Source organism: Neoarius graeffei, chromosome 3, assembly GCF_027579695.1.
Source record: "Neoarius graeffei isolate fNeoGra1 chromosome 3, fNeoGra1.pri, whole genome shotgun sequence".
Classification (NCBI taxonomy): Eukaryota; Metazoa; Chordata; class Actinopteri; order Siluriformes; family Ariidae; genus Neoarius; species Neoarius graeffei.
Window position 1 is genome coordinate 78,459,720 of NC_083571.1, and position 27,257 is coordinate 78,486,976.

A 27,257-nucleotide genomic window follows, 5' to 3' on the forward strand; every position below is an offset into this window, starting at 1 on the left:
TGCCCACTCACACCTGATTGTCACCCCATTGGTTGAAAACACCTGACTCTAATTTCACCTTCAAATTAACTGCTAATCCTAGAGGTTCACATACTTTTGCCACTCACAGATATGTAATATTGGCTCATTTTCCTCAATAAATAAATGACCAAGTATAATATTTTATCTCATTTGTTTAACTGGGTTCTCTTTATCTACTTTTAGGACTTGTGTGAAAATCTGATGATGTTTTAGGTCATATTTATGCAGAAATATAGAAAATTCTAAAGGGTTCACAAACTTTTAAGTACCACTGTATGTTAAGTTATTGTTCTCCAGGATTAGGCTAAGATTAACCCAATGTTTCTCATTTTGTCTTTATTATTCTACACTCATATACTATATCTGAGCGATATCGCACAAGTTAGAGTGCTGTTACTGTATAGCCTACTGAATATCAGCACAGCTGTGATTTGGCCGTAGATTAATCATTGCTCAAAGTGGAATTTGACACGGTGAACACAGACAAGTGCAGTGAAATGTCCTGACATGGATTTCTGTAAAGTTGAATTGAATTAAAGGAGAACTGAAGGCAAATTTTTTTATTATCAAAATTCTATTTATCTCATTTTATTAAATATAGGAATGCATTTCTGACAGCTATTTTGTCACTGCTGTAGCAAGTTATGAGTGTTTGAAATATGCTCTGTAATATATCAGTCCATATGTCAAAGCAATGGCTGTAAACGAGATGCGTTGAGACCTGTGCGAGACTTCGTAGGATGGAAGTAAAACGTACAGCGGAAATCAAAGTGACCAACATCTGCCAACGTTGTCAAAAGACGTGCACGCCCTCTTTCGAATGCTGACGTAATCAAGCCGGAAGTTTTGTTTGTTTTGATAGCAATCAGGAAAGTTTGAAAAAAGTAGGCAGCAATCATCATTTAAACTCGTTTTTGTGCAATATTTCGTTTGGAAAACAGTTTTCAAAATGGCGGCACTGACACCTGGCTGACACTTCACATTTCGAAGTCTCGCACAAGTCTTGTGAAGATCGTGTGGATAAGTGATGCCTGCCGTGGACCAAACGAACTAAACTCAACATGGCTAAAAATCGAATAGGCCGATAAGTATAATATTTAATTACGATTAGTTGCCAATATGAGTCACAATATAAAGGCTCACTCACAACCCGCCGTACATGCTATTCCAGGCGGTCTATGATAAAAAATTTGGCAAAACCATGCTTGAGACTTGCGCGACATTTGCGTGTGTTCAGTGCTGTAGAAGGTCGTAGGGTGCTTTCACACCAACAGCAGTTGGTGCGCACTAAACAGTCCATTCGAACCAAAAGCTCTTAGTTCGGTTCGTTTTCATCGGTGTGAAAGCATCAGTCGCACTCGGGTGCACACTAAATCAAGCGGACCGAGACCTCCAAAAAGGGGTGGTCTCGGTCCGCTTGATTCCGCACCAAATGTCAACCTCTGGTGCGGTCCCTCTGGTGAGAATGCAAACCTGGACCAACTCAGGTCATTATAACGTCCTGTAAACAGCGGCATCAGGCACACGCACGTGCTCCAGCTCTGTCAGCATTCTGTCAGTGGGAAATTCAGATTGCCCTGTATTAACCTACAGCATAACAGATTCTACAGTAAAAGCTGGCTGGCTTGTCAGGCTAACAGACAATGGATAGTTTTCACATGACGTCACAGAGTTGGGGATTCCCTAGTGGCGGCCATCTTGCAGGTCAAGCTTACCGTACGGGTCACTGAGCACACATTGTAACGCGCGAGTACAAAGTCTTCAAAAGAACCCAAGCAGGCTATTTAAAGCTAGCAATGGTGCACACCTGTTGTATTCACGGCTGTCGTAATAGGTCAGATGATGACGTCAAGCTGAGCTTTTATGGAATTCCCACTGTACGGGAGCACGAAGGTGAGCAAACAAAGAAACTCAGCATACAAAGGAGAAATCTATGGCTTGCGAGAATCAACCGCAAGGATTATCAGCCTTCCAAACCCAGCAAAGTCTGCTCTGATCATTTTATAAGTGGTAAGTTGTTTAAATAAACAATCAATTGCAAATCCGTTACAGTCCATGAAACATAGGAAGTATAAGGATGAGAAAAAAACAGTGAATCGGAAAGCTGCGCACATTTAGGCTATGTTCACACTGCAGGCTGAAGTGACTCAAATCCGATCTTTTCGCCCATATGTGACCTGTATCCGATCTTTTATTGACAATATGAACGACACAGATCCGATTTTTTCAAATCCGACCCAGGCCGTTTGGATATGTGGTCCTAATTCCGATCCCTATCCGCTCTTTTCATATGCGACTTCAGTCTGAACCGCCAGGTCGCATTCATCCGACTTACACGTCATCAACAAGCCACAAACGTCACTATTCTGCGCTGAAGTAGGCGGCGAAAACTATGTATAGCCTACCTTGTGGGTCTTTGGAAAGGTGCTTGTCTCATCATCAGCAGGACAGCATTAGTGAAAATAGCGCGTCTCCTATGCCTGAAATGATGCGCGGCGAATCCAGTATATCCAAAGATTGTTCTCGAGCTGCAGCCGCGACTCTTTCCGGAACTGGATATTTTGCCAGAAATGGGTAATGTTGATGATATAAAAAGCAAGGACCAGTGCAAGAAACAGTGTGCGAACGTGTTGCTCCATTGTGAAAGTCCAAATTGGCACTTATTTCCACCGGAAGATGACGAAACGTCATTCAGACCAATTTGGTTCGTTTGCATATGTGAACGCGGACCACACACAGTCTGTATGCTACAATGTAACAATTTTACTGCCTGGTGCGGACCAAATAATCGAACTAGCGGTGTGAAAGTGCCTGTTGACTGCCCGTGGACACTTTTGGTCCTGCACATGCAAATTCTATGGGTCTTGCAAAAAATCAAGAATGCACACAGTACGTACGGGACCCGTACTCCTTTTGTACGCCTGAACCAAGTCAGCAGCATGGCTAGTAGGGACTTTTTGCGATGACAGTAAGACGCACGAGTGACGCATGGTCATTGTACGAGTGATGTGCCTCAGAAATACTACACAAGTACGGTATCCACACTTGCTATTTGTGCGGCCCCCAAGACAGAAGTACATCTCACTTTCTACCCCTAGGTGTAGCATGCACAGAACACACACGACCCGCACGTGACACGAAAGGCAAGACTCTGGGTATATTGGGGGAGGAACCAAGGAACCGATCATGTAGCATGTAGCATTGCAGAAGGGAAGAAGACCACCTCATTTGCTGTTTTTATTTGAGTATACATTTAATTTACCATGCAAACGTCAAATAATAAAACATGAGTATAAGGGAATAACGCATTTTATTACATTGTAAAAAAAATCCCAACTAAATAGCCCAACAGTTTGAGCACTGAAACACACTTTGACTCCGAGCTGCTGTCCTGCTCCTGCTGAGTGGTGGGACGGGATGCCGGGATGTCCTTGTCCTTATCACTGAGCATGGCACAATGCCCTGACAGCGATGATGGGATTGCAATGTCCTCACTTCTGGGCGTCATTAGCTGAAAGATACATGAAAATCAGCATATATAATATTAATTCCATACAGTGGTGCTTGAAAGTTTGTGAACCCTTTAGAATTTTCTATATTTCTGCATAAATATGACCTAAAACATCATCAGATTTTCACACAAGTCCTAAATGTAGATAAAGAGAACCCAGTTAAACAAATGAGACAAAAATATTATACTTGGTCATTTATTTATTGAGGAAAATGGTCCAATATTACATAACTGTGATTGGCAAAAGTATGTGAACCTTTGCTTTCAGCATCTGGTGTGACCCCCTTGTGCAGCAATAATGGCATAAACGTTTCCGGTAACTGTTGATAAAAGTCTTGCACACCAGCTTGGAGGAATTTTAGCCCATTCCTCCGTACAGAACAGCTTCAACTCTGGGATGTTGGTGGGTTTCCTCACATGAACTGCTCGCTTCAGGTCCTTCCACAACATTTCAATTGGATTAAGGTCAGGACTTTGACTTGGCCAGTCCAAAACATTAACTTGATTCTTTAACCATTCTTTGGTAGAACGACTTGTGTGCTTAGGGTCGTTGTCTTGCTGCATGACCCACCTTCTCTTGAGATTCAGTTCATGGACAGATGTCCTGACATTTTCCTTTAGAATTTGCTGGTATAAATCAGAATTCATTGTTCCATCAATGATGGCAAGCCGTCCTGGCCCAGATGCAGCAAAACAGGCCCAAACCACGATACTACCACCACCATGTTTCACAGATGGGATAAGGTTCTGATGCTGGAATGCAGTGTTTTCCTTTCTCCAAACATAATGCTTCTCATTTAAACCAAAAAGTTCTATTTTGGTCTCATCCATCCACAACACATTTTTCCAATAGCCTTCTGGCTTGTCCACGTGATCTTTAGCAAACTGCAGATGAACAGCAATGTTCTTTTTGGAGAGCAGTGGCTTTCTCCTTGCAATCCTGCCATGCACACCATTGTTGTTCAGTGTTCTCCTGATGGTGGACTCATTAACATTAGCCAATGTGAGAGAGGCCTTCAGTTGCTTAGAAGTTACCCTGGGGTCCTTTGTAACCTCGCCGACTATTACATGCCTTGCTCTTGGAGTGATCTTTGTTGGTCGACCACTCCTGGGGAGGGTAACCAGGCCCGCCGACAGGGGGGGACAAACGGGTATGTTGTCCCGGGCCCAGGAATGGGGGGGCCCAGAACTGGGCTCTCATGAAGTTGCGATTATTTTATTTCATTTCAAAATGTGTTGATTTGGGGGAGAAATATGCTATATTTGCATTCAATAAATGATTTCTAGATCTTTTGCCTTTATTGTCTTTGAAAAAGGCATCAAGAACCCCCTACCACCCCAATGCAAAAATGGTTTGGTCTGACTCTTTGATTAAGGGGAAAAAAACGACATCATTCGATCATAGCGCTTCGACAATCAGCGTGCGTGCCATTTGCCAACATGCACAAGTCAGGAGCACAGAAAAGAAAAGAGAAAAAGAGAGGAAGAAACCAAGAGACTCAGGGGCTCACTGCATAAATATTTTAAAAAAGATTCGGATGATGCAGCAGGTACTAGCAAAGGCAGTGGGGCAGCTGAGCCAGGTAAGACACAGCCAACTTTTTCCAGCCCCGTAAAGTAACCCCAACCAAGGCACGCGCGGCACGCAATTCATGTTACAAACGAGGGGAGAGCAAGTAACACTGAACACCATATCAAACGCACAGGGCATTGAATCATTTCATAACCACAACGGCTTAATAACATTGTGTTTCATATATCTGATTGAAGCTAAGAATATTCACATTAGCCCGCAATCATATCCCGCCGTTTCTCGAGCGGTGTGTTCTTCTCTGCTTTTCACACTGGACAGTACGCACGCACGCACAACAAAAGTTCGGCGCGTTGCATTTCGCACCTGAATAGTTGCAGACTAAGGAAATGTTAAAATGTTAAAACTGTAAAAATGTTGAAATGCTAAAATGAAATGGTTGTTGACCGGTTGAATGGTTTTTGAATACCTGTCATTTAAGGGTTGGAGTGAGTAGAGACTGGGATAAGCAGTGATGGGAATAACAGCGTTAGAAATAAACGGCGTTACTAACGGCATTACTTTTTTTAGTAACGAGTAATCTAACTAATTACTTTTTACATCGTTATAACGCTGTTCCCGTTACTTACAATAAAATACTATGCGTTACTTTATTAAAGCTGTTCTCATCTGGCACGCTGCTCGTTCAGCCTTTCTTTACTCTGCTTTAGTGTGGGGCGGGGAGACGCGAGACAACGGCACAGTAAGCCAATCAGAGTAGATTTGGACAACATACGTAGGTAGACCACGCCTACTGCACTACTGCGCGCTCTTTCAATCGGAAGACCCAGCGATGGCGAGCGGTCAGCCCAGCACTGCGCTTTCACATTGGAAATACAGCCAGGACTTTTCATTACTTGAAATAAAAGGCAAAAATGTCTACGTGCAATGCACATTATGTCGAGGAACAAAGCGTTTGTCCTCATCAGTGGCCAGTAATTAGTAACATAATTTTAATAACTACAAAAATATATTACATTTGATAGATGTCTTATCTCACATTGTCCCACAAAAATATTAATATAGTGTAGATAACGTTACTAATTGGTTCTGTTAAGTGTCCATTTCAGTCATTAAACACATTTAACATTCACTTTTATTATGATTACACTAATTGAATTTGATTTTTTTTTTGAGGGGGAACAAAATGTAACGGAATAATCACTTTCCCTGGTAATTAGTTACTTTTATGACAAAGTAACTCCGTTACTAACTCAGTTACTTTTTGGGAAAAGTACCTAGTAACTATAACTAATTACTTTTTGAAAGTAACGTGCCCAACACTGGGGATAAGAGAGGTGTGTGTGTGTGTGTGTGTGTGGGGGGGGGGGGGGGGGGTTGTTAGGGGGGGCCCATTCAGAGCATTTTGTCCCGGGCCCAGCCAAAGCTGTCAGCGGCCCTGAGGGTAACAATGGTCTTGAATTCCCTCCATTTGTACACAATCTGTCTGACTGTGGATTGGTTGAGTCCAAATTCTTTAGAGATGGTTTTGTAACCTTTTTGAGCCTGATGAGCATCAACAACGCGTTTTCTGAGGTCCTCAGAAATCTCCTTTGTTCGTGCCATGATACACTTCCACAAACATGTGTTGTGAAGATCAGACTTTGATGGATCCCTGTTCTTTAAATAAAACAGGGTGCCCACTCACACCTGATTGTCATCCCATTGACTGAAAACACCTGACTCTAATTTCACCTTCAAATTAACTGCTAATCCTAGAGGTTCACATACTTTTGCCACTCACAGATATGTAATATTGGATAATTTTCCTCAATAAATAAATGACCAAGTATAATATTTTTGTGTCATTTGTTTAACTGGGTTCTCTTTATCTACTTTTAGGACTTGTGTGAAAATCTGATGATGTTTTAGGTCATATTTATGCAGAAATATAGAAAATTCTAAAGGGTTCACAAACTTTCAAGCACCACTGTAAGCATATAGATACTGACATGAATGCTTAAAGCTGTGTATTTACCTGTGAAAATCCCTCTGGTGTGGTGCTGTGCCTTCTGCTGGCTTGAAGGCAAACTTCTCCCTGTCTGTGCAGGGCTCGCCGGTGCTGCTACCATCATCATCAAATTCTTCCTCCTCCTCCCCCTCCGCTGTTTCAGGCTGGGTTACTTCACTTTTGCTCGCTTCTTCTTGGGTCCCATTTTCTAACCTTTAAACTGAAATTTTTCAAATTTTTCCCACAAAATATCCAATGTTCTTCAGCCAAAAGACAGATGCAGAATGCTGCAGACATGCTGGTTTTATACCCACTCCTGGCTTGCGTCACACACAAGTTATGAGTGATTGTAATGTGCTGATCACATGCTTCACAAGTGCGGGCCGTACTCCTAGCACAGGAAACTGGTAAAATGCAAGTCTCACACACTCCACACTCACTGAACACACACTGATCACGTGCGTCAGACATACGCTTTCCACGGGCAAACGGCGCAATCTTTCCCACGCCTCGAAGAAGTCAGGCATGCAACCTGTACTTGACAAGTACTTTGCCCGTACTCCTCCACCAAACTTTCCCCCGGGTTCACCACGACCCTGCGGCACAGCTACCAAACCCTGCAACCCATGCGTGTCCAAAACACTTACGACGGGTTGTGACTGTGGCTTTAGGTTACTGAAACCGAAAACGTAATTGAATAACATGTTAACTAAGAAATAAAGCAAGTTTAAAAATGACTTCAGCTCTCCTTTACGTTGAATGTTTCCCTGCATGAATCCAATGTTAACCCAATATTTTTCATGATTGTATGGGTATCAACGGGCGGCACGGTGGTGTAGTGGTTAGCGCTGTCGCCTCACAGCAAGAAGGTCCGGGTTCGAGCCCCGTGGCCGGCGAGGGCCTTTCTGTGCGGAGTTTGCATGTTGTCCGCGTGGGTTTCCTCCGGGTGCTCCGGTTTCCCCCAAAGACATGCAGGTTAGGTTAACCGGTGACTCTAAATTTTTTTTTTAAAGATATTTTTTGGGCTTTTTTCACCTTTATTTGGATAGGACAGTGTAGAGACAGGAAATGAGCAGGAGAGAGAGACGGGGAGGGATCGGGAAATGACCTCGGGTCGGAATCGAACCCGGGTCCCCAGATCCATGGCATGGCGCCCCATCCACCCGAGCCACGACGCCCCCAACCGGTGACTCTAAATTGACCGTAGGTGTGAATGTGAGTGTGAATGGTTGTCTGTGTCTATGTGTCAGCCCTGTGATGACCTGGCGACTTGTCCAGGGTGTACCCTGCCTCTCGCCCGTAGTCAGCTGGGATAGGCTCCAGCTTGCCTGCGACCCTGTAGAACAGGATAAAGCGGCTAGAGATAATGAGATGAAATGAGATATGGGTATCAACATTGAGTAATGTTGAGGAACACGATGTTCCTCAGCATAATAGAACATTTAAGCCCAGTAGCAGGCCAACAGTAGGTTATATTTCAACCTTTTACTGTACACCAACCTTGTTCTGGTGCTTAATACAGGGTGTTTCAAAAAATTTGATATCATTTCACAATCTAATAACTTTGCCAATTCTCGTTCAATTGACCTCAAATTTTAACAACGTGTGGAAACAGGTCAAAATTTTATGTTTGATGTTTTTTTGTTTTTATCTTTTTAGGTATCGAAATGCCATTCACTGGAAAAGAAAAGGTGTTTTGTGTATTAGAGTACGCTCAAACACAGTCGAACAAGACTGTGCAGCGTGCATTTATGAACGAATTCTCTAAAAATGCAGATTTGGACACGGCACAAAAGTTCAAAGAGGAAGGCTGTCTGTGTTTCAGGTGGCACGGATATTGAATACTTGTGAAATCGTTCATGGAATCCACATACCTTTTGAATTTCTCATTCAGTTACTGAGGAATAAATCGTATATTGCTCAACGTTAAGCCTGTTCAGTTTTATTTGCCTAGACTATGTAGTTTCTGGGATATTTACATCTCAAATAACATCAAAATTTTTGAAACACCCTGTATAACCAGACTATATGCCACTGAGCGAAGTGCTGACGCAACACATAGTCAGTTATTGTACCATGAATCTTTCCTCAGCATGCCTCGCTTTTCTTCTGAGGCTCTCAAACCCAGTGCTGACTATAAATGCTGGCACTGCTGGCTAAAATTGCGTTGTTTGCAGTTGTCTTGCTCCACTGTCAGTAATGCTGTGTGTTACTGTATGTGTTGTAGGCAAGTGTAGAGCGCGTGCATTTCATCGTGTCGAGGCAGACTCACGTGCCTGCCCCGGATATACTACAAGAGGCACCATGGAGTATGGAGGGACCCCCACCCTACTCTGCTGTGGACGTTGAGCAATCGCTGGTGGTGAGATAATCCTACACACACACAGCTTCATGAATGACGTTTCTGTGGGCTAGGAGGAAGAACAGGCTACAGCAGAGCGGGTTTTCTGCTCTAATTAGGATGTTCCACCTGTCAGGATCTGAGGAAGCATCTTCCCTTGTCCTAATAAAGCTCAAATTCACAGCTTTCCATTTGCTCTTTGTTATTCTGTGAGTCTCTGACTTTCCACAGTGCACACACTTGCATTCCTCCCACCTCTCTTTAACACTTCTAATTCTCTCCGTTAAGCTGACATGGGAACGCTTTAATTTTATTTTCACTCACAATGGCTTCAGGCACAGACCTGAACTAGAACGGCACTCGGTAGACTGCATACCTCCACCAAGCCACATATTCGGATTTGCATCAAAATCTAATCAAGTGTTCCTTGGCCCGTGACTCACCTTTCCTTAAAATGTCATCAAAATCCATTCACTGCTTTTTGAGTTACTTTGGAAACAGACAAATAAACAAACAGAGGTGAACAGATAACCTCCGACAAAGTTGGCAGACGTAATCACTTGACGCATGCTTTCAGACTAAATATAGTTGACTCTTTTTTAAACTAAACTTCTTGATTAATAAAGTTAGCACTTAGCTGCTGGGTTTGTTCCTTTTGGCTGTGCTCCAAGGCTGTGCTTTGGCAGCGGTCACTGATATCACAGATCCCAGAAAAAATAGCTGGCGTATTCATAACTAGCTTAAACACACACACACACACACTCTGACTCTGTGGTGTCCTCTTTGCTAGGACTCGTGCCAAAAGCCGTGCTGTCATGAGAAGACGGTGACTCTGGTTAAAGAGTCGAACGAGTCGCTGGGCATGACTGTAGCAGGAGGAATGAACAACCGCGGCTGGGACCTGCCCGTCTATGTCACCAACATTGACCCCAATGGCGTGGTGGCCCGTGAAGGCTCCATCTGCAAAGGTGTGTGTCGACAAAGGGGAGTGTTTACAATTGAGCTGCTCAGGTGTACACTCTGCACATGATACACCCCAACTTCAACATTTCACACAGCTAAATTAAAAAAAAAAGCCTCCAATTTCTTAAATTGCATTATACCGTATGTTTCCATTGTATACTGTATACATGATGTGCTTAATTATTCTGGTGCTAATTTGTTGGTTGGTACAGAGCTTCTTTTCTCCGTCACCATTTTCCAGCAACATTCAATGCCATATAAATGGGAAATCCAATGTACAGTAGAGGACGCAAGAAGCATTGTTCCCAAAGCTCCAGAATGCAATGGAGCTATGGAAATGATGCGCTCGCCCTGAGTTAAGGCAGAAACTTGGCTTGGCTAGTCGGGGGTTTTTTTGTTTGTTTTTTTAATCAGCTCTGAGATGACCAGTATGATGATGCCAATGGCGGTATTAGCATGACAACTTTTTCTGTATGAGCAGTGTACAGATGAGGAAGTGAGAGAATTGGAACAGACTAGAGGACTAAAGTGCTGCTGCATCACTCTGTTTAAGTAGAAATGAAGCCAAGCAGGTAGTCATGGTGGGTTAAAAAAATTATGGAAATTTGGACACTTGACCACATTACACATGGACACTTGACTCGACACTTGACACAACTTGCTCTACCATCACCACAAGCATTTCAATGTACACATGTCCTAGCATACTGTGCAAATGATAACCAAACTGGACTCAACTGTGAATCGTAGTTATAATCTTTAGCATTAGTCAAAAACCAGGTAGGCATCAAACAAGAAAAATCCATGCTCATAACACAAACATAGAAAACACGGCTTGGACTTAAACTACTAGTGCATCTCAAACAATTAGAATATCCTGAATTTTTTTTTTAATTCAAAAGCAAACTTTGATATTCTATATTCATTCCACAAAGTGAAATATTTCAAGCCTTTTTTTGTTTTAATTTTGATGATTATGGCTTATAGCTCATGAAAATCAGAAATCCGGTATCTCAAATTATTAGAATATTTCCTAAGATCAACAAAAAAAAGGGATTTACAATACAGAAACGTCCAACTTCTGAAAAGTATATTCACTCAGTACTTGGCTGGGGCTCCTTTACCACTAATTAATATATTAATGCAGTGTGGCATGGAGGCGATCAGCCTGTGGCACTGCTGAGGTGGTATTTAAGCCCAGGTTGCTTTGATAGCGCCCTTCAGCTCATCTATATTTTTGGGTCGGGTGTTTCTCATCTTCCTCTTGACAATACACCATAGATTCTCCGTGGGGTTCAGGTCAGGCAAGTTGGCTGGCCAATCAAGCACAGTAATATCATAGTCAGCAAATCATTTAGTCATAGTTTTGGCAATGTGGGCAGGTGCTAAGTCCTGCTGGAAAAAGAAATCAGCATCTGCATAAAGCTTGTCGGCAGATGGAAGCGTGAAGTGCTCTAAAATTGACTTTGGACTTGATAAAACATAGTGGACCAACACCAGCAGATGACATGGCACCCCAAATCATCACAGACTGTGGAAACTTCACACTAGACTTCAAGCACCTTGAATTCTGTGCCTCTCCACTCTTCCTCCAGACTCTAGGACTTTGATTTCCAAATGAAATGCAAACTTTACTTTCATCTGAAAAGAGGACTTTGGACCACTGAGCAACAGTCCAGTTTTTTCTCTTCTTAGCTCAGTTTAAGACGCTTCTGATGTTTTTTTTCTGGTTCAGGAGTGGCTTGATATTAGGAATGCGACAGTTGTATCCCCTTTCCTGAAGGCGTCTGTGCACGGTGGCTCTTGATGCACTGACACCAGCCTCAGTCCACTCCTTGTTCAAGCTCTCCCAAGTTCTTGAATCGACTTTTCTTAACAATCTTTACAAGGCTGCGGTCATCCCTGTTGCTTGTGCACCTTTTCCAGCCAGCCTTTTCAGCAATGACCTTCTATGGCTTACCCTCGTTGTTGAGGGAGTCGATGATCGTCTTCTGGAAAACTGTCAAGTCATCAGCCTTCCCCATGATTGTGGTTGTGTGTACTGAACTAGACCGAGAGATGCACAGTATTTATACTGTTTCACTCAAATGTGAAATGAAATACTGTAATATTTTGAGGCGTGTTTTTTTTTGCACTGTACGCCATAATTATCAAAATTAAAATAGAAAAATGTTTGAATATTTTAATTTGCGTGTAATGAGTCTAGAATATATTCACTTTCTTAAATAACGGATGGAAAATATTGAACTTTTTCATGGTATTCTAATTGTTTGAGATGCACTAGTGTATCTCTGTATAATTTTGGTTAGTATTAGTTGTTTGGTCTTTGAGTGTATGTGTATGCTGACTCGGCTGTATTTCTGAATGAGAGGCCAGATCAGTGGATTGACTGTTTAATGAGTTTGTCACCAAGGTGACCTGCTGATGATAAATACACAGACACACACTTCTGAGCACACACATAAGGTTTGTAACGGAGATGCACCTGTTAATGCATATGCATTAGGTTCATCAGATCTGCAGATTTATGCACTGCTCCGCGCACACACACACACACAGAACTGTCGCATCAAGAAGAATACAAACCATGAATATGTGATCATACTCCAAAACAGAAGTGTTTAAAGGCTGGAATGGGTCTAAATGCCTTCTATATTTGAATGAGGTCTAAATAAAGCTGTGAACCGTCACCTCTGCTCATCTGTGCCTTCCAGTTGACATGGATTGAAAGCCTGCGTAGCGTTCTCAAACAGATAATGAAGACCCCCAAATGAAAGACGTCCCCTTCTTTCCCTAGGTGATATCCTGTTGAACGTGAACGGTGTGGACCTGACTGGTGTGACTCGAAGCGAGGCGGTGACGAACCTGAAGAACACCTCGTCCCCTGTGGTGCTGCGTGTGTTGATGAGGCCACCTGACATGAGCTCTGTGGACTGCTTGTCCCCTGACGTGTCCTCACCATCCTCGCCTGGAGACATCAAAATGCCCCTGTCCAGCGATGATTACTCACCCCTGTGGGTATCCTGGCTTCAACTGCCCAGGTAAATTTGGACACTTGTAGCTCCTCAGCACTGTGTGTTATTCCCACTACAGCGCTGGTGAATTCTTGATTCTAATTGGTGGTCTCTGACAGGAACACCAGGTTCTCATTTCGTCATCATGTATTATCATTATCATTAGGAGCTCATTCACAGGGACTTGTAGGTCGGTACGTAATCTAAGACGATAGTAAAGAAAGCGACGTTGTTTAACAAAGGAAAACGCATGTAATTTTTCAGTGATATGGTGACGTTTCGTGTAAAGGCCTCTGCATGCTCTTGCGACAAGGCTTTCGCAGACAGCTTTTCGCAGACAGTTGTAATTTATCGTTGAGCGGGGAGTAATAGGCGTGCGCGATGTTATTCACCGCTACAACGCAAGGGGGCGCGAAGTCGCGAAATCGCTAGGAGTAGTTGGTGGGTGTGGTTAGTGGAGTATTTATCCTCCGGTTACTTATAATGACTAGAACTGGAGTTGTATAGATGTACGTACTTCCTCACTTCCTCGATCAACCGCTCTTCGTGCTGCTCCATCTTCGCTCGTGTTTTTAAAAATGGCGGTCGTGAAAACAAAACAAACCGGGAAAGTAGGGAAGCGGAAGTGCGTGTACAGCGGATGTAGAGTGGACCAATCAGAGCCCTCTTGTCTGCGACGCTGTCTGCGAGGCTTCTGCGGTGGTCACAATTTTTGGGAGGTGCGCGCAGAGCGTCTGCGAAGGTGGGGGGGCTACGCAGACGCTATCTGCGACACCGTCTGCGAGGACTGCGTTGTCAGCATAAATTGGCCTTAAGGAGATGCTGATTTAACTTTTATGGAAGGAGTCTCCAGTGTCAGTGCTTTGAAACAGGAACTAATATTCTTTAAGGATGTTCCACAACATTAAATGCAACTACAAACAGTTAAATATCACAATAAATATTTACGTTTTTGTCAAATAAAACGGTTCCCGGTGTGCAGTTATAGACTAAACCTCCATCACGCCATGCCCCTTTCACTGATTATTTTCTGAGAACAGCTTGCTCGGTCATGTTTTGCCTCTGTTGAAAGCTTGATTCTGTTCGGTCAGAAGGTGTTGATTAATTTTCTATAACCACACACCTCAAAGTGCAGTTCCGACAAGGTTTAGATTACCATGCTCATTTTATTTTACCACGTTATTATTTCTGCAGGAACAACTCGAACTATAGTATTTTGGATTGCATTCGATTTGGGTGCGAGGGGGTTCCTGGACTTGTTTCAATTTTACCTTGTAAGAAAGAGAGATAGATAGATAATTTATTCATTCATTCCAGCTTTCTTCTCCTCTCTTCTCCCCGTTTTATCTCTGTCCTCCATCTGCTTCGCTTCGTGTGTAGGGAAGTGGAAATGGTCATGAAGAATAATGTTTCAGCCCTGTCGAAAAGAGTTCGAGTTTGCGACTACTAAAACAACATTAATTCAGAAAGTGTGAGAAAAATGGAAAGTGAGGTCTCTATCACTTCCTGCTCCAGCTGTAAGAGTTTTTCAAAAGTCTCAGAGGTGAACAGATTTAAATAAGTCTCTTTTTTTTTATTGGAATTATTTATAATGAAGATATTCGAGATGAAACTTTCCTTGGGCAACGAGATTCTTAGTTTGCACTCTTTATGGGTGCTGCAGTGGAAAATAATAGAAAAGGAAATATTATCAGTGCTGAGATGTCGTGCAGGATACGAACGTAAAAACTACTGGGATTACCGAAAGCTCTTTCAGTGGCTTCTAAACCCTGAGGTGACATGTGACACACATACATGGGCTACACTCTACAATATTCATACAAATGTTATCCTTACTTTGTTAAAAATTGATGCGTTATAATGCACTTCAGCATAATTAGTAAGGAAAAAAAGAGAAGCATCAGCAGCATACCATAACAAGGGTACATAATATACTTTACACCACAGGGCTGTTGAATTATTGAATCTGACTGGGCAGAAGGTGTGTGTTATTTTTGGATAGTAGTTCCAGCTGTACCATGAATTTTATATTTAAATAATATTGGCTGGCGCTTTTTTTGTGGTATATTAGATATATTCCATTCAGCTTGCATGATATTGAACGAGTCAAAGATGAGTTATCTGATTATACCATGAAAAAAAGCCAGCCAATATTATTATTATACATACACATTCCTGGGGCGGCACGGTGGTGTAGTGGTTAGCGCTGTCGCCTCACAGCAAGAAGGTCCGGGTTCGAGCCCCGTGGTCGGCGAGGGCCTTTCTGTGTGGAGTTTGCATGTTCTCCCCGTGTCTGCGTGGGTTTCCTCCGGGTGCTCCGGTTTCCCCCACAGTCCAAAGACATGCAGGTTAGGCTAACTGGTGACTCTAAATTGAGCGTAGGTGTGAATGTGAGTGTGAATGGTTGTCTGTGTCTATGTGTCAGCCTTGTGATGACCTGGCGACTTGTCCAGGGTGTACCCCGCCTTTCGCCCGTAGTCAGCTGGGATAGGCTCCAGCTTGCCTGCGACCCTGTAGAACAGGATAAAGCGGCTAGAGATAATGAGATGAGATGAGAAGTCTTAATACAGTTGTGTTCAAAATAATAGCAGTGTGTTTAAAAACGTGAGTAAAGCTCAAAATCCTTATAATAGTTTTTATTTCCATGCATTGGGAACACTGCACATTATATTCTACATCAAAACATGAAGAAAAATGTATCAATATTTTAATTACTTTACAAAAAATGAAGAAAAATGAACATTGGGCTGTTCAAAAAAATAGCAGTGTCTGCATTTTTCATTACAAACTCCAAATATTTACTGTATAAACTGAAAAAATCTTCAGGATTTAGTATTCCTGTGAATCACTAAACTAATATTTAGTTGTATAACCACGGTTTGTGAGAACTTCTGGCACCTGTGAACAGGTATTCCAGCCCAGGATGATTTGACAACATTCCACAATTCCTCTGCATTTCTTGGTTTTGCCTCAGAAACAGCATTTTTGATGTCACCCCACAAGTTTTCTATCGGATTAAGGTCCGGGGATTGGGCTGGCCACTCCATAACTTTCATTTTGTTGGTCTTGAACCCTGATGCTGCTCGCTTACTGGTGTGTTTGGGGTCGTTGTCTTGTTAAAACACCCATTTCAAGGGCATTTCCTCTTCAGCATAAGGCAACATGACCTCTTCAAGTATTTTGATATATGCAAACTGATCCATGATCCCTGGTATGCGATAAATAGGCCCGACACCACAGTAAGAGAAACATCCCCATATCATGATGCTTGCACCACCATGCTTCACTGTCTTCAGAGTGTACTGTGGCTTGAATTCAGTGTTTGGGGGTCGTCTGAAAAACTGTCTGCAGCTCTTGGACCCAAAAAGAACAATTTTACTTTCATCAGTCCACAAAATGTTTTTCCATTTCTCTTTAGGCCAGTCGATGTGTTCTTTGGCAAATTGTATCCTCTTCAGCACGTCTTTTTTTTTAACAGTGGAACTTTGCGGGAGCTTCTTGCCGATAGATTAGCTTCACACAGGCATCTTCTAATTGTCACAGTACTCACAGGTAACTTCAGACCGTCTTTGATCACCCTGGAGCTGATCATTGGCTGAGTCTTTGCCATTCTGGCTATTCTTCGATCCATTCGAATGGTAGTCTTCTGTTTTCTTCCACGTCTCTCTGGCTTTGCTGTCAATTTTAAAGCACTGGAGATCATTTTAGCTGAGCAGCCCATCATTTTCTGCACTTCTTTACAGTATACGTTTTACCTCTCCAATCAACGTTTTAATCAAAGCACGCTGTTCTTCTGAACAATGTCTGGAACGACCCATGTTTCTCATGTTTTCAGAGAGAAATGGATGTACAACATGTGCTGGCTTCATCCTTAAATTAGGGCCACCTGACTGACATCTGTTTTTTCACAGAATGAATGATCTCACTAATTAAACTCCACACTGCTATTATTTTGAACACGTCCCTTTCACTTAATTATTGGATTACACAGACTCAGGAGCATGCATATCATGAATGTTGGGTCTGTTGGTTTTCTATGACTCTACTACACCTACTGGTAAATTATTTGCCATGTAGTAATATAATTTCCACCAAAAACAGTGATTGATCTGGTTAGTCGTGTTGGACTGCTATTATTTTGAACACAAGTGTATGTTATCAATTCTATAGTAACTGCACATGCATAGGGACTCATACAACAAATTCTTTACTTAATCTTAGACTAATAATAAATGGATTTAAAAAGAAAAATGTGCTATACTTTTTCTTCTTTGTTAAAGCATAAACTTTTTTGTTAGGAAATAATATTTATTTATTTAACTTTCAAGTGTCAGTGCTTTGTAAAGTTTCCCCACGAGGGAATGTTTTCAGGACAGAGGTGTTTTTTCCTGCTTCTTGGTAAAACAATAAGCTGTGGCTTTTGGGGGGGGGAGAGCAAGCGAGAAAGAGAAAAAGAGATGCTGGCAAGAGAACAAATCGAGAGAAAGTGATAGAAAGATACGTGATAAACAGGAACTAACTTGTTTCACAGACATTCAACATCAAAGATAACTATAACCTGACTAATAACGATTATTCTATCCATATTCACTGGATATGAGCAATTGCGTGCTCTGATTGGCTACTCTACTACTAGGCTATCACCTCATATACCGTGAGTAGAGAAAACAAAATGGCGGAGCGTGTTGCTGAACCAACCGAGGACGAAATAAAAACTACTCGAAAGCAAAACCCCCCAAAATACAAAGAAAGTAACGAAATACGGAATGAAAAAGTATTTGATGGTAAGAATGTGTCTTTTTTTTTCCCCACGAATTATTATTATAGCATTTTTCACAAATTGCTATTGTCATTTCGCCGGTTTGTTTACATTCTTCATCTTTAAGTCTTAAAATTTGTTGAATTTTTTTTGACTGGTTCAAAAGCTCAAAGAAGTAGTTTGAAAATTACATCACTGAAATATCCAAGGAAGAATTCATTAAATGTCTAAAGCTTTTCTATACCTCGGCAAGACAGCAAGACGGCACTTTCTACTAAAAAACAACACTAAAATCACGCACCTCGTCAGCTATCAGCTCATGTACGACTCAATTTCATGGAATAATTGTTAATTATTCATTAATAAATGTTAATAATTTACAGTTTGGCATAAAACACTTTTGGGATGTTATAGGAAGTGAAATCATGTGAATAATTTAAATTGAGATACATTTCATAAAAATGATGCAAAATGATGTGTATAATGAAACTTTCTTTTTTATTCATTGTAAAAAGTACTGATAAAGCAAATAAACATCGGCTTGCCTGTAAGAAAGTGTATGTAAGGCATATACGGTATGAGCTGTGTATCAGATTCACTGTTACTTTTAGCAAGAAAGTTTTTTGTAAGGTTCAGGTCTTTACCACCAGGAACCTTCTGATGGAGGCATTTGACCTGATTGAGCTGATCTGATGTGCAGACGGCGTGATTCGGTGCGATAAGGCGAACTGTTTGTCTCCCGCAGGCACCTGTATACCTGTAAGGACATAGTGTTGCGCAGGAGCACATCAGGGAGTTTGGGCTTCAGTATCGTAGGAGGTCAAGAGGAGCTCAACTGCAATCAGTCCTTCTTCATCCGCTCCATCGTGGAGGGAACCCCAGCGTACAATGACGGCAGGATACGGTACACAAAAGCAGACACGGAACACTTTTTATGCCAAGAAATTCCTTGTAGCTTATAAATGGTTCATGTTACTCATTGTCATGATCTACAACCTAGGGTTTCTTTTTTCATTCAGAATTTACAGAAAATCCCGACAAATTTTCACTACAAATGTGTTTTAAATACATAAAGATAGAAACTGATTGGTATTATGAAACTAAAATCGGGAACAAAATTTTATTTAGTCCTGTCCTTTCTTCTCCAATTTGGTTTTGGCCAACTGTGACCCACTCACCAGCTAACTCTCTCTTTTCATTTTCCTTGAAGCCATCATCATATAGCAGAGTAACACTCCTAGGAAAGCGCTGTCAGCCCTTTTCCACATGCATAATATTACAGACACCAGTGACTGGCTAGTGTCTACGCCATTCCTCCCACCCTGAGAGCATGGCCAATTTTGCTATCTTGACTGTGGCATCATTGGGATTTGAACTCACATCCTCAACCATAGGTGCTAAAGAAGGCAACTGGACTTGCTTGAAATTCTTGAAGACGTTTCACCCCTCATCCAAAAGACTTCTTCAGTTCTGTCTGATTAATGGGGAGTTCCAGGTATTTATCCTCTAGTGGACCAAAAGCAACCCTAAGGAGAGTCATTGAGGTTACCTGGGTCGTGGAGTCATCCTGTAGGTTTAGGTCCTTAGGGTGGACAGAATATCCAGACACAAACAACCACATGGTTCAACACAGGAGAGCCAGTTCCTCAGGCCAGGACTCTGCAATCTATCTTCATCTCAATACCAAAGGACACTCGTTTCAGGACTGCAATGTACACATTCTAGCCAGAGAAGACCGGTGGCTTGAAAGAGGAGTAAAAGAAGCCATCTATGTCAACCTGGAATGACTATCACTGAACAGAGGAGGTGGTCTGAGACACCACTTATCAGCCACCTACAATGCAGTCCTTGGCACACTTCCCAGCAAACTGAGTACACATCCACACCAAGACTCAGCTGACTTCAAGGACTCACATGATGGCAGAGAGTCTCAATGACCCACAGATCACCCTAACAACCCTCTCGGCTGCCAACACCGTTCACACCCGGCCCCCAGTGACCTACACGTACAGGATGACTCAACAACCCATGTGACCTCAACGACTCTCCTTAGGTTTGCTTTTGGTCCACTAGAGGATAAATACCTGGAACTCCCCCACTAGTCAGACAGAACTGAAGAAGTCTTTTGGATGAGGGGTGAAACATCTTCAAGAATTTCAAGCAAGACCAGTTGCCTTCTTTAGCACCTATGGTTTATGATGACCTGGATGACGGAGAACCTTCACAGACAACTCGCATCCTCTGGACAATAGGGTGTGTCGCGCCACTCAGGAGCCAACTTTCCTGTCGTATCTTTAAGAGAACATCCAAACATCTGATTGGAATTGGGGTTCATAAATGACGTTAAAAGAACTAGCTGGATTCTGTAGGAAGGTACTGTAAGAGTTAAATCAACCAACAATCTTTCTTTTTCTGTAGGTGTGGAGACATCCTGTTGGAGGTGAATGGAAAGAGCACATGGGGAATGACTCACACTTCTCTAGTGCGCCTGCTGAAGGAACTGAGGGGCCGTATTACACTCACCATCGTCTCCTGGCCAGGAAGCCTGCTATAGGCCCATGTTGCGCAGGGGAGGGACTTATTACAGTGACCCTATGTTGAAGGTTGGAGCGTCACACAGTCCCTGCAGAAAATGAATGGGCTTTAGGACATGGACATCCATGGTAGCCAAGTCGTATGAAATGGACCAGTGCCATACAACGTTAGGCAAGGTGCTCTGGCCTCATCTAGGTATGAGGGACTGACATGGACCTCAGATGCTGAAGGTGGAGTGTATGATAGACTCTCGTCACGAGGACTGAACAAAAGGTGTTGGCCATTGGAAAGAGATCATCCAGTGTGTAGGTGACGCAGGCTGAACACCCAAGATTCCATGTGATACTATTGCCATAATTTCACTGGCTGCCTGTGCACTTGATAGCCCACGCCTTTGCTGATATCATTTAGGCACAGGAAACAGACTCCTGCACCCGCTCTCACTGAGGCCACATACACAAGGGGCTAATGATTTAAAAAAAAATTATCAAAAATAATTTTAAAAAAGCACCTAGAAAAACCTTGGTCGCACATTATGAGGAGATGATATGTGTGATAAAGTGTATATAAATACTCCTCTATGGGCAATGTGCAAACAAACATCTCTTAAGTGTGGTGGAAGATAAAGGACTTCTGGGATATGTGGAGGTTCAAGCTAAGGATCAGAGTTTGGGGTTGCCAACTCCGTTAGTTTCTATGTTAGAACACGCACTTAATTGAACACACATTTCTTTGCTGTTAAATGTTAATGTGTGTGTGTGTGTGTGTGTGTGGGGGGGGGGTTCCAAGCGCTCGTACTATGGTGACTGTTTCTTTCATTTGGTTCATTGGCTTTGCTTTGTTCGTTCTGACAGTACTGCGTTTTATTCATCTACTAGAGAAAGTAGGATTTTTTTTTTGTCTGTGTTGGTATGTTTTATATGCTGTTGCAAAGAAAATATATATATATATATCTGAGTACTATGAAAAAACAAAGAAACTGACTAAATATTGTTCATAACGCTCTTTTAAAAAAAGTATATACAGTTGCGGTCAGACGTTTACATACACTCATCATGAATGTCATGGCAATATTGGGCTTTCAGTGATTTCTTTGAACTGTTCTTTTTCTGTGGCAGAATGATTAAACAACATATCTTTGATGGAAAAAAAAATAATTTGGTGCACAAGTTTTAATTTATTTTGGGTTTTCTGAAATCAATCAACACAGGGTCAAAATTATACACACATGCTCTTAGAATATAAATTCAGTGGTGCTGAAAGTTCCAAAATGTTTTAACTTGCCAAGGCCTATTAACTTCCTGTTTGTGATCATGACTGACTACAGCTGGCAGTGTCTCCGTGCCAAAATAAAAAGGGTTTGTTTGATAAGTATAAGCTAGTGGGAGGTGTAGCCACTGCGCCAAGGCCTGGAAACAGACCCAAATCGTCACCCTCAGCTGAGAGGAAATTGGTTCGGATTATCATCAGGAACAACACAGGAACCACTAAAGCACAGACCTGCCATGAACTGGAAGCTGCTTGAACACCAGTGTTACTGTCTACAGTCAAGCGAGTTCTACATCACCATGGACTGATGGGCTGCTGTCCAAGAAAGAAGCCCCTGCTCCAAAACAACACCTTCAAGCTGCACTAAAGTTTGCAGCTGAGCACATGGACAAAAGACAAAGCCTTCTGGAGGAAAGTTTTAAGATCAGATGAGACAAAGATTCAGTTGTTTGGCCTCAATGACCAGAGGTATGTTTGGAGGAGTAAAAGTGAGGCATTCAGCCCCAACAACACTGTACCAACTGTTCAGCAGGGTTAAACAAACTGGATGGAATAATGAAGAACCTCAGAACTCTCTCAAACCCTCAGCTGGACGGCTGAAACCTGGACACAGTTGGGAGTTCCAACAGGACAACGACCCCAGCAGACCAACATCAAGCTTTTGGAATATCCTTCCCAAAGTCCTGACCTCAATCTTATTGAAAATATTTGGACTGTGTTTAAAAGCCAGGTCTGTCTCAGGACACCAACAAACGTAACTGAACTCAGAAGCTTGTTAATGGCTAACAAAAGCGTCTGGTCAAGGTGAAACTTCCTAAGGGACGTTTAAATAAATATAAGGGTGTGCTGGATGGATATTTTTGATCCTGTGTTGATTTCAGAAAACCCAAAATTAATTCAAACATGTACACCAAATTCTTGCTTGTTTCCTATTTAGAGACAATTATTCTGTGACAGAGAAATAACTGTCCAAATAAATAATTGAAAGTTGACCACAACTGTGTGTGTATGCACCCACCCACACACTATCAGTCAAAAGTTTGGACACCCCTACTCGTTCATAGGTTTTTCTGCATTTTGTATTTTCTACAGTGTAGAACGATACTGAAGACATCACAACTATGAAATAACATCTGGAACATGCATGGAATTATGTGGTAAACAAAAGCGTTTAAAAAAACAAAATGTGTTTCCCATTTTACTAACTAAGCCCGTGTTTACCTTGACATTTTGCACACAATTGGCATAATCTTAACCAGCTTCATGAGATCGTCACCTGGAACACTTTTCAATTAACAGGTGCCCCGTCAAAAGTTAAATTAGTGCAATTTCTTGCCTTCTTAATATGTGTTGATCAAATAGTAAATAATAAAAATACAGTAAATAGTCCTGGTCCACAGCTGTAGTAATCCATATTATGTCAAGAACCGCTCAACTAAGTAAAGAGAAACGACATCCATCATTACTTTAAGACATGAAGAGGCTTTTAATTAATAAAAATAAAAGACATTGAATTAGAAGGTGTGTCCAAACCTTTGAATGGTACTGTAAATATAGCGTGCGCGTGTTTATAGTAATGAGAGTTTGGCAGCCGTGCTGATTTTGTGTGTTCAGAGATGCGAGATAGAAAAGATGACACGCAGATCCATCGCGATATGTTTTCATGTCTGCTGGTCATCGTGGAAAGCCATGTGGTCTTGTGTCTCATGCTATGGCTTGTGTAGCATTCTGTATCTGACGATACTTCTGATTAAACCAATAAAATTATTCGATAAGGAAACCGGTCACAGTCAGACCCTGTGTGTGCATGTGTGTGTGTGAATGCTAATGTTTGGTAAAATTTTCACACCCTCACAACTGGTTTATCAAATTATTTATAACACTGATTTCACACCACAACAAAAACTTTGGCACAACACAAAATATAATTAATCTTAGCTTAACAACCCAAAAAAAAAAAAAAAAAAAAACATTTTGTTGTCTTTGGTCTTGCCATAAACTGGATAATAAATTAGTTGTGTCAACTAGTTCTCTTAGAACATCTTAAAATGAAAAGAAATCGGCTCCGTACGAGCTCGGCCTTCAACTGGCTCAAACGAACGTACAGTGTTGTCACTCTGTAGCCACTGATCGCCTACTGGCTTCAAGAGTGAATAATTCAAGACGACTTGATAAGACGTACGATCTCTCCCGTTTGGGCAGATGGTCAGTTGGTGGACTCTGTGTCTGTGCTGTCCTTGTTACGTTTGGAGCGCTTATAACTGTGCCTCCTGTGGCTCTCTCCATCATCGCTGGAATGTCTTCTCCGACTGCTACTGCTGAGAGAGAGAGATAGAGAGAGAGAGAGATTAAAAGGGAGTCTCTCAAAAGAGGAAGTTATAGGATTTATTTAACGTTCATCTTCACTCACACAAACAGGACACAAGTGAGAAAAGTGTGCGCGCTACCTGCGTGAGGATTTGTGCCGTTCAGTACGGTCTCTGCGCCTCCTGTCACGATGCCGGTCTTCTCTCTCTCTATCATGTTCCCGGTGTCTCTCTCTCCCCCGATCACCATGTTCCCTGTGACGTGATGTATGCCCTTTGTCACTGCGCACACATACACACTTATTCATTAACTAAAAGCACAGCATTACCCTAAAGGTTAATTTAGCAAGCAACAAAGGCGCTCATGGTGCATGGGTTTGTGTATAAACCACAGTTTAGTAAATCATCAATGAACAATTCTTTATACTCTGTACCAAGAATGTTTAACTTGGTATATTTTCCTCCCATGTGCTGGACAGATCTTTGCTACATGATAATTCTGGCTGCTTAATAGCGTCAACAAACTATGAAGAATTAGGACTGTTGCCTATAATATGGAATACCAAATAAATATCCAGCAACAGGCAAACAGGCCGGGTTTACGTGAAGTCAATACATTGCTCTCAACTTCCTTTCTTGATAGTGTTTTAAAGCCCTGTGTATGAACCATTTCCAAACGCCAAAGGGCTGTTTATTATAGTCTGCATCATGATCCGACTAAGAAGGGATTTTTAGCACTGATTCCGATTTTAAAAATAAATAATTAAAAAAAGGGGGGGGGGGGGGTCTGATTTCCGATAACGGGTGACACGGTAGTGTAGTGGTTAGCACGGTCACCTAACAGCAAGAAGGTTCTGGGTTCAAGCCCAGCGGCTGACCAGGGCCTTTCTGTGTGGAGTTTGCATGTTCTCCCTCCAGGTGCTCCGGTTTCCCCCCCCCCACAGTCCAAAGCCTGCAGGTTAGGTTAATTGGTGTCTATAAAAATTGAGCGTAGGTGTGAATGTGAGTGTGAATGGTTGTTTGTCTCTATGCGTCAGCCCTGCGATGACCTGGCGACTTGTCCAGGGTGTACCCCGCCTCTCGCCCATAGTCAGCTGGGATAGGCTCCAGCTTGCCTGCGACCCTGTTGAACAGGATAAGCAGCTACAGATAATGGATGGATGGATGGGTATTACTGGCCAATACACACCCGGGGGGAACAATCTTAATTCAATTATAAAATGTATTACAATGTTGTGAATAGGACAAAATAAATAGGTGTTTATGAGGTAAAGGTGTAGATCTGGAGGGTCCTCAGACAGAGTGTTTTGGTAAACTGGGATGTATGGATGCTGTCAGTCCCCCACTCGCTTGCTCACTCGAGTTTGTTGACGGTGTAGTGGCTGCTGCTTTATGTCCCGGGGCTCTCTCATGCCTGTGTTACCTTCTAGCTCTCCCCTTTTAGTTATGCTGTCGTAGTTAGTTTTGCCGGAGTCCCTGCTTGTACTCAGTGCAATATGTATACTGTTCCTACTTATTCAGGTGACATTGGCCATACCTAACAACCTGCGTTTTCTCTCTCTCTCTCTCTCTCTCTCTCTCCTTCCCCCCCAATCTGTCCCTCTGAGTTACATGTCAGTCCTGGGATCGAGATGCTGACCTCTTCTGCTCCTCAGACCTGCCTGATCCATCCTGGTGCCCTGTGTCTGGTTGGAGTCTCATCACATCACTCCTGTGGAGGACGGCCCCATGTGGACAGTTAGGAATCGCGCCTGGAGGACGCTCTGGACTCTTGCAGTAGTGCTTTTGTGGCTGGGGACTGCAGTTGACTTGCTGACTTTGGGACTGCAGTTGTCGTGAATGGTTTTGCACTCAGGTTTCCATCAGTGGGGGGCTTATAGCATTAATGAAGCTGACTTCATGTTAAAACTGTTAATGTTATAGTCATGCTGTCTGTTGTTGCCCAAATGAGGATGGGTTCCCTTTTGAGTCTGGTTCCTCTCGAGGTTTCTTCCTCATGTCGTCTGAGGGAGTTTTTCCTTGCCACCGTCGCCATAGGCTTGCTCATTGGGGATAGATTAGGGACAAAATTAGCTCATGTTTTAAGTCGTTCAAATTCTGTAAAGCTGCTTTGCGACAATGTTTATTGTTAAAAGCGCTATACAAATAAACTTGACAAAAATAAATCAAGCAGGCTTAAATGTACATTGGGGGGAGGAAAAAAAAAAAAATCACTGAACTGTGTGTACAACAGAATTATTTTAAATTAGAAATCCAGTATATACATAACTATATACAAAACTATTCCTCTGGAAACATCTACATTTATTAGTTAAGTGTTTTCAAGGAATAACCTGCTTAATTAGAGTAATGTTTAATCCATCTTCATCAATCCAATAAAGCATATATGCAATGTTAATATAATTCACATACTTCAGAATACTTTATTCCTTGATATATATCGGAACTGTAAAAAAAAAAAAATTTAACTAAAAAAACAATTTGAACATCTATATGCCATTAATTTGTGTACAACTGAAATTTTTAAACAGTTGAACACCTTCTGTTGGACAGGCTGTATTGCTACTCTGCTCAGTTCTGCTTGGGTCAGCTGATTGTTGTGATTGCAAACAGTGGCGTTGCAGTGTGCCCTCTAGTGGACAGACGATGCAATGACAACACATAACATGGTTAAAGGATCCAACTTCCATCTCTTCTTTTTTTTAATGGTCATTCATCAGCCCTTATACACGTCGATACTGATTTATCAGCAATTAGCTCATGCTAATATTGACACATTGGTTTATCAGGTCAGGCCCTGATCTGCATGTCGCAAGTTGTGCGCGTCCATGCAAAAGGAGGTTTGGGTATTTGGAAATACACCTACCTTGTATAAGAAACACGGCTAATTTAGCAACAGCAGAAGGCTACACAGATCAAAACACAATAAATGCACGTTTGAGGTCATTAAAAACAGCTGAATTTTGAAAACACTTGCAGTAGCATCCTGTAAAATGTGGTAGGCTTTCTTTAGTCAT

General features: G+C 42.1%; 2 protein-coding genes across 3 annotated transcripts in view; one reads left to right on the forward strand and one right to left on the reverse strand.

The window, feature by feature from the left end:
• Nucleotides 1-23,714, forward strand: part of lnx1 (ligand of numb-protein X 1) — a 103,137-nt gene extending 79,423 nt beyond the window's left edge. For both annotated transcript variants that reach the window (XM_060917392.1, XM_060917393.1), the window contains exons 7-11: nucleotides 9,281-9,415; nucleotides 10,185-10,362; nucleotides 13,155-13,398; nucleotides 18,876-19,034; nucleotides 20,549-23,714. In XM_060917392.1, the coding sequence (XP_060773375.1) occupies nucleotides 9,281-9,415; nucleotides 10,185-10,362; nucleotides 13,155-13,398; nucleotides 18,876-19,034; nucleotides 20,549-20,684 (852 nt within the window). In that variant the 3' untranslated portion in view covers nucleotides 20,685-23,714. The remainder of the gene's footprint in view (nucleotides 1-9,280; nucleotides 9,416-10,184; nucleotides 10,363-13,154; nucleotides 13,399-18,875; nucleotides 19,035-20,548) is intronic.
• Nucleotides 23,715-23,916: 202 nt separating this feature from the next.
• fip1l1a (FIP1 like 1a (S. cerevisiae)) overlaps nucleotides 23,917-27,257 on the reverse strand; it is a 60,539-nt gene continuing 57,198 nt past the window's right edge. The window contains exons 15-16 of the mRNA XM_060916034.1: nucleotides 24,382-24,522; nucleotides 23,917-24,252 (exon numbers count right to left, since the gene is read on the reverse strand). Of these exons, the coding sequence (XP_060772017.1) occupies nucleotides 24,141-24,252; nucleotides 24,382-24,522 (253 nt within the window). The 3' untranslated portion in view covers nucleotides 23,917-24,140. The remainder of the gene's footprint in view (nucleotides 24,253-24,381; nucleotides 24,523-27,257) is intronic.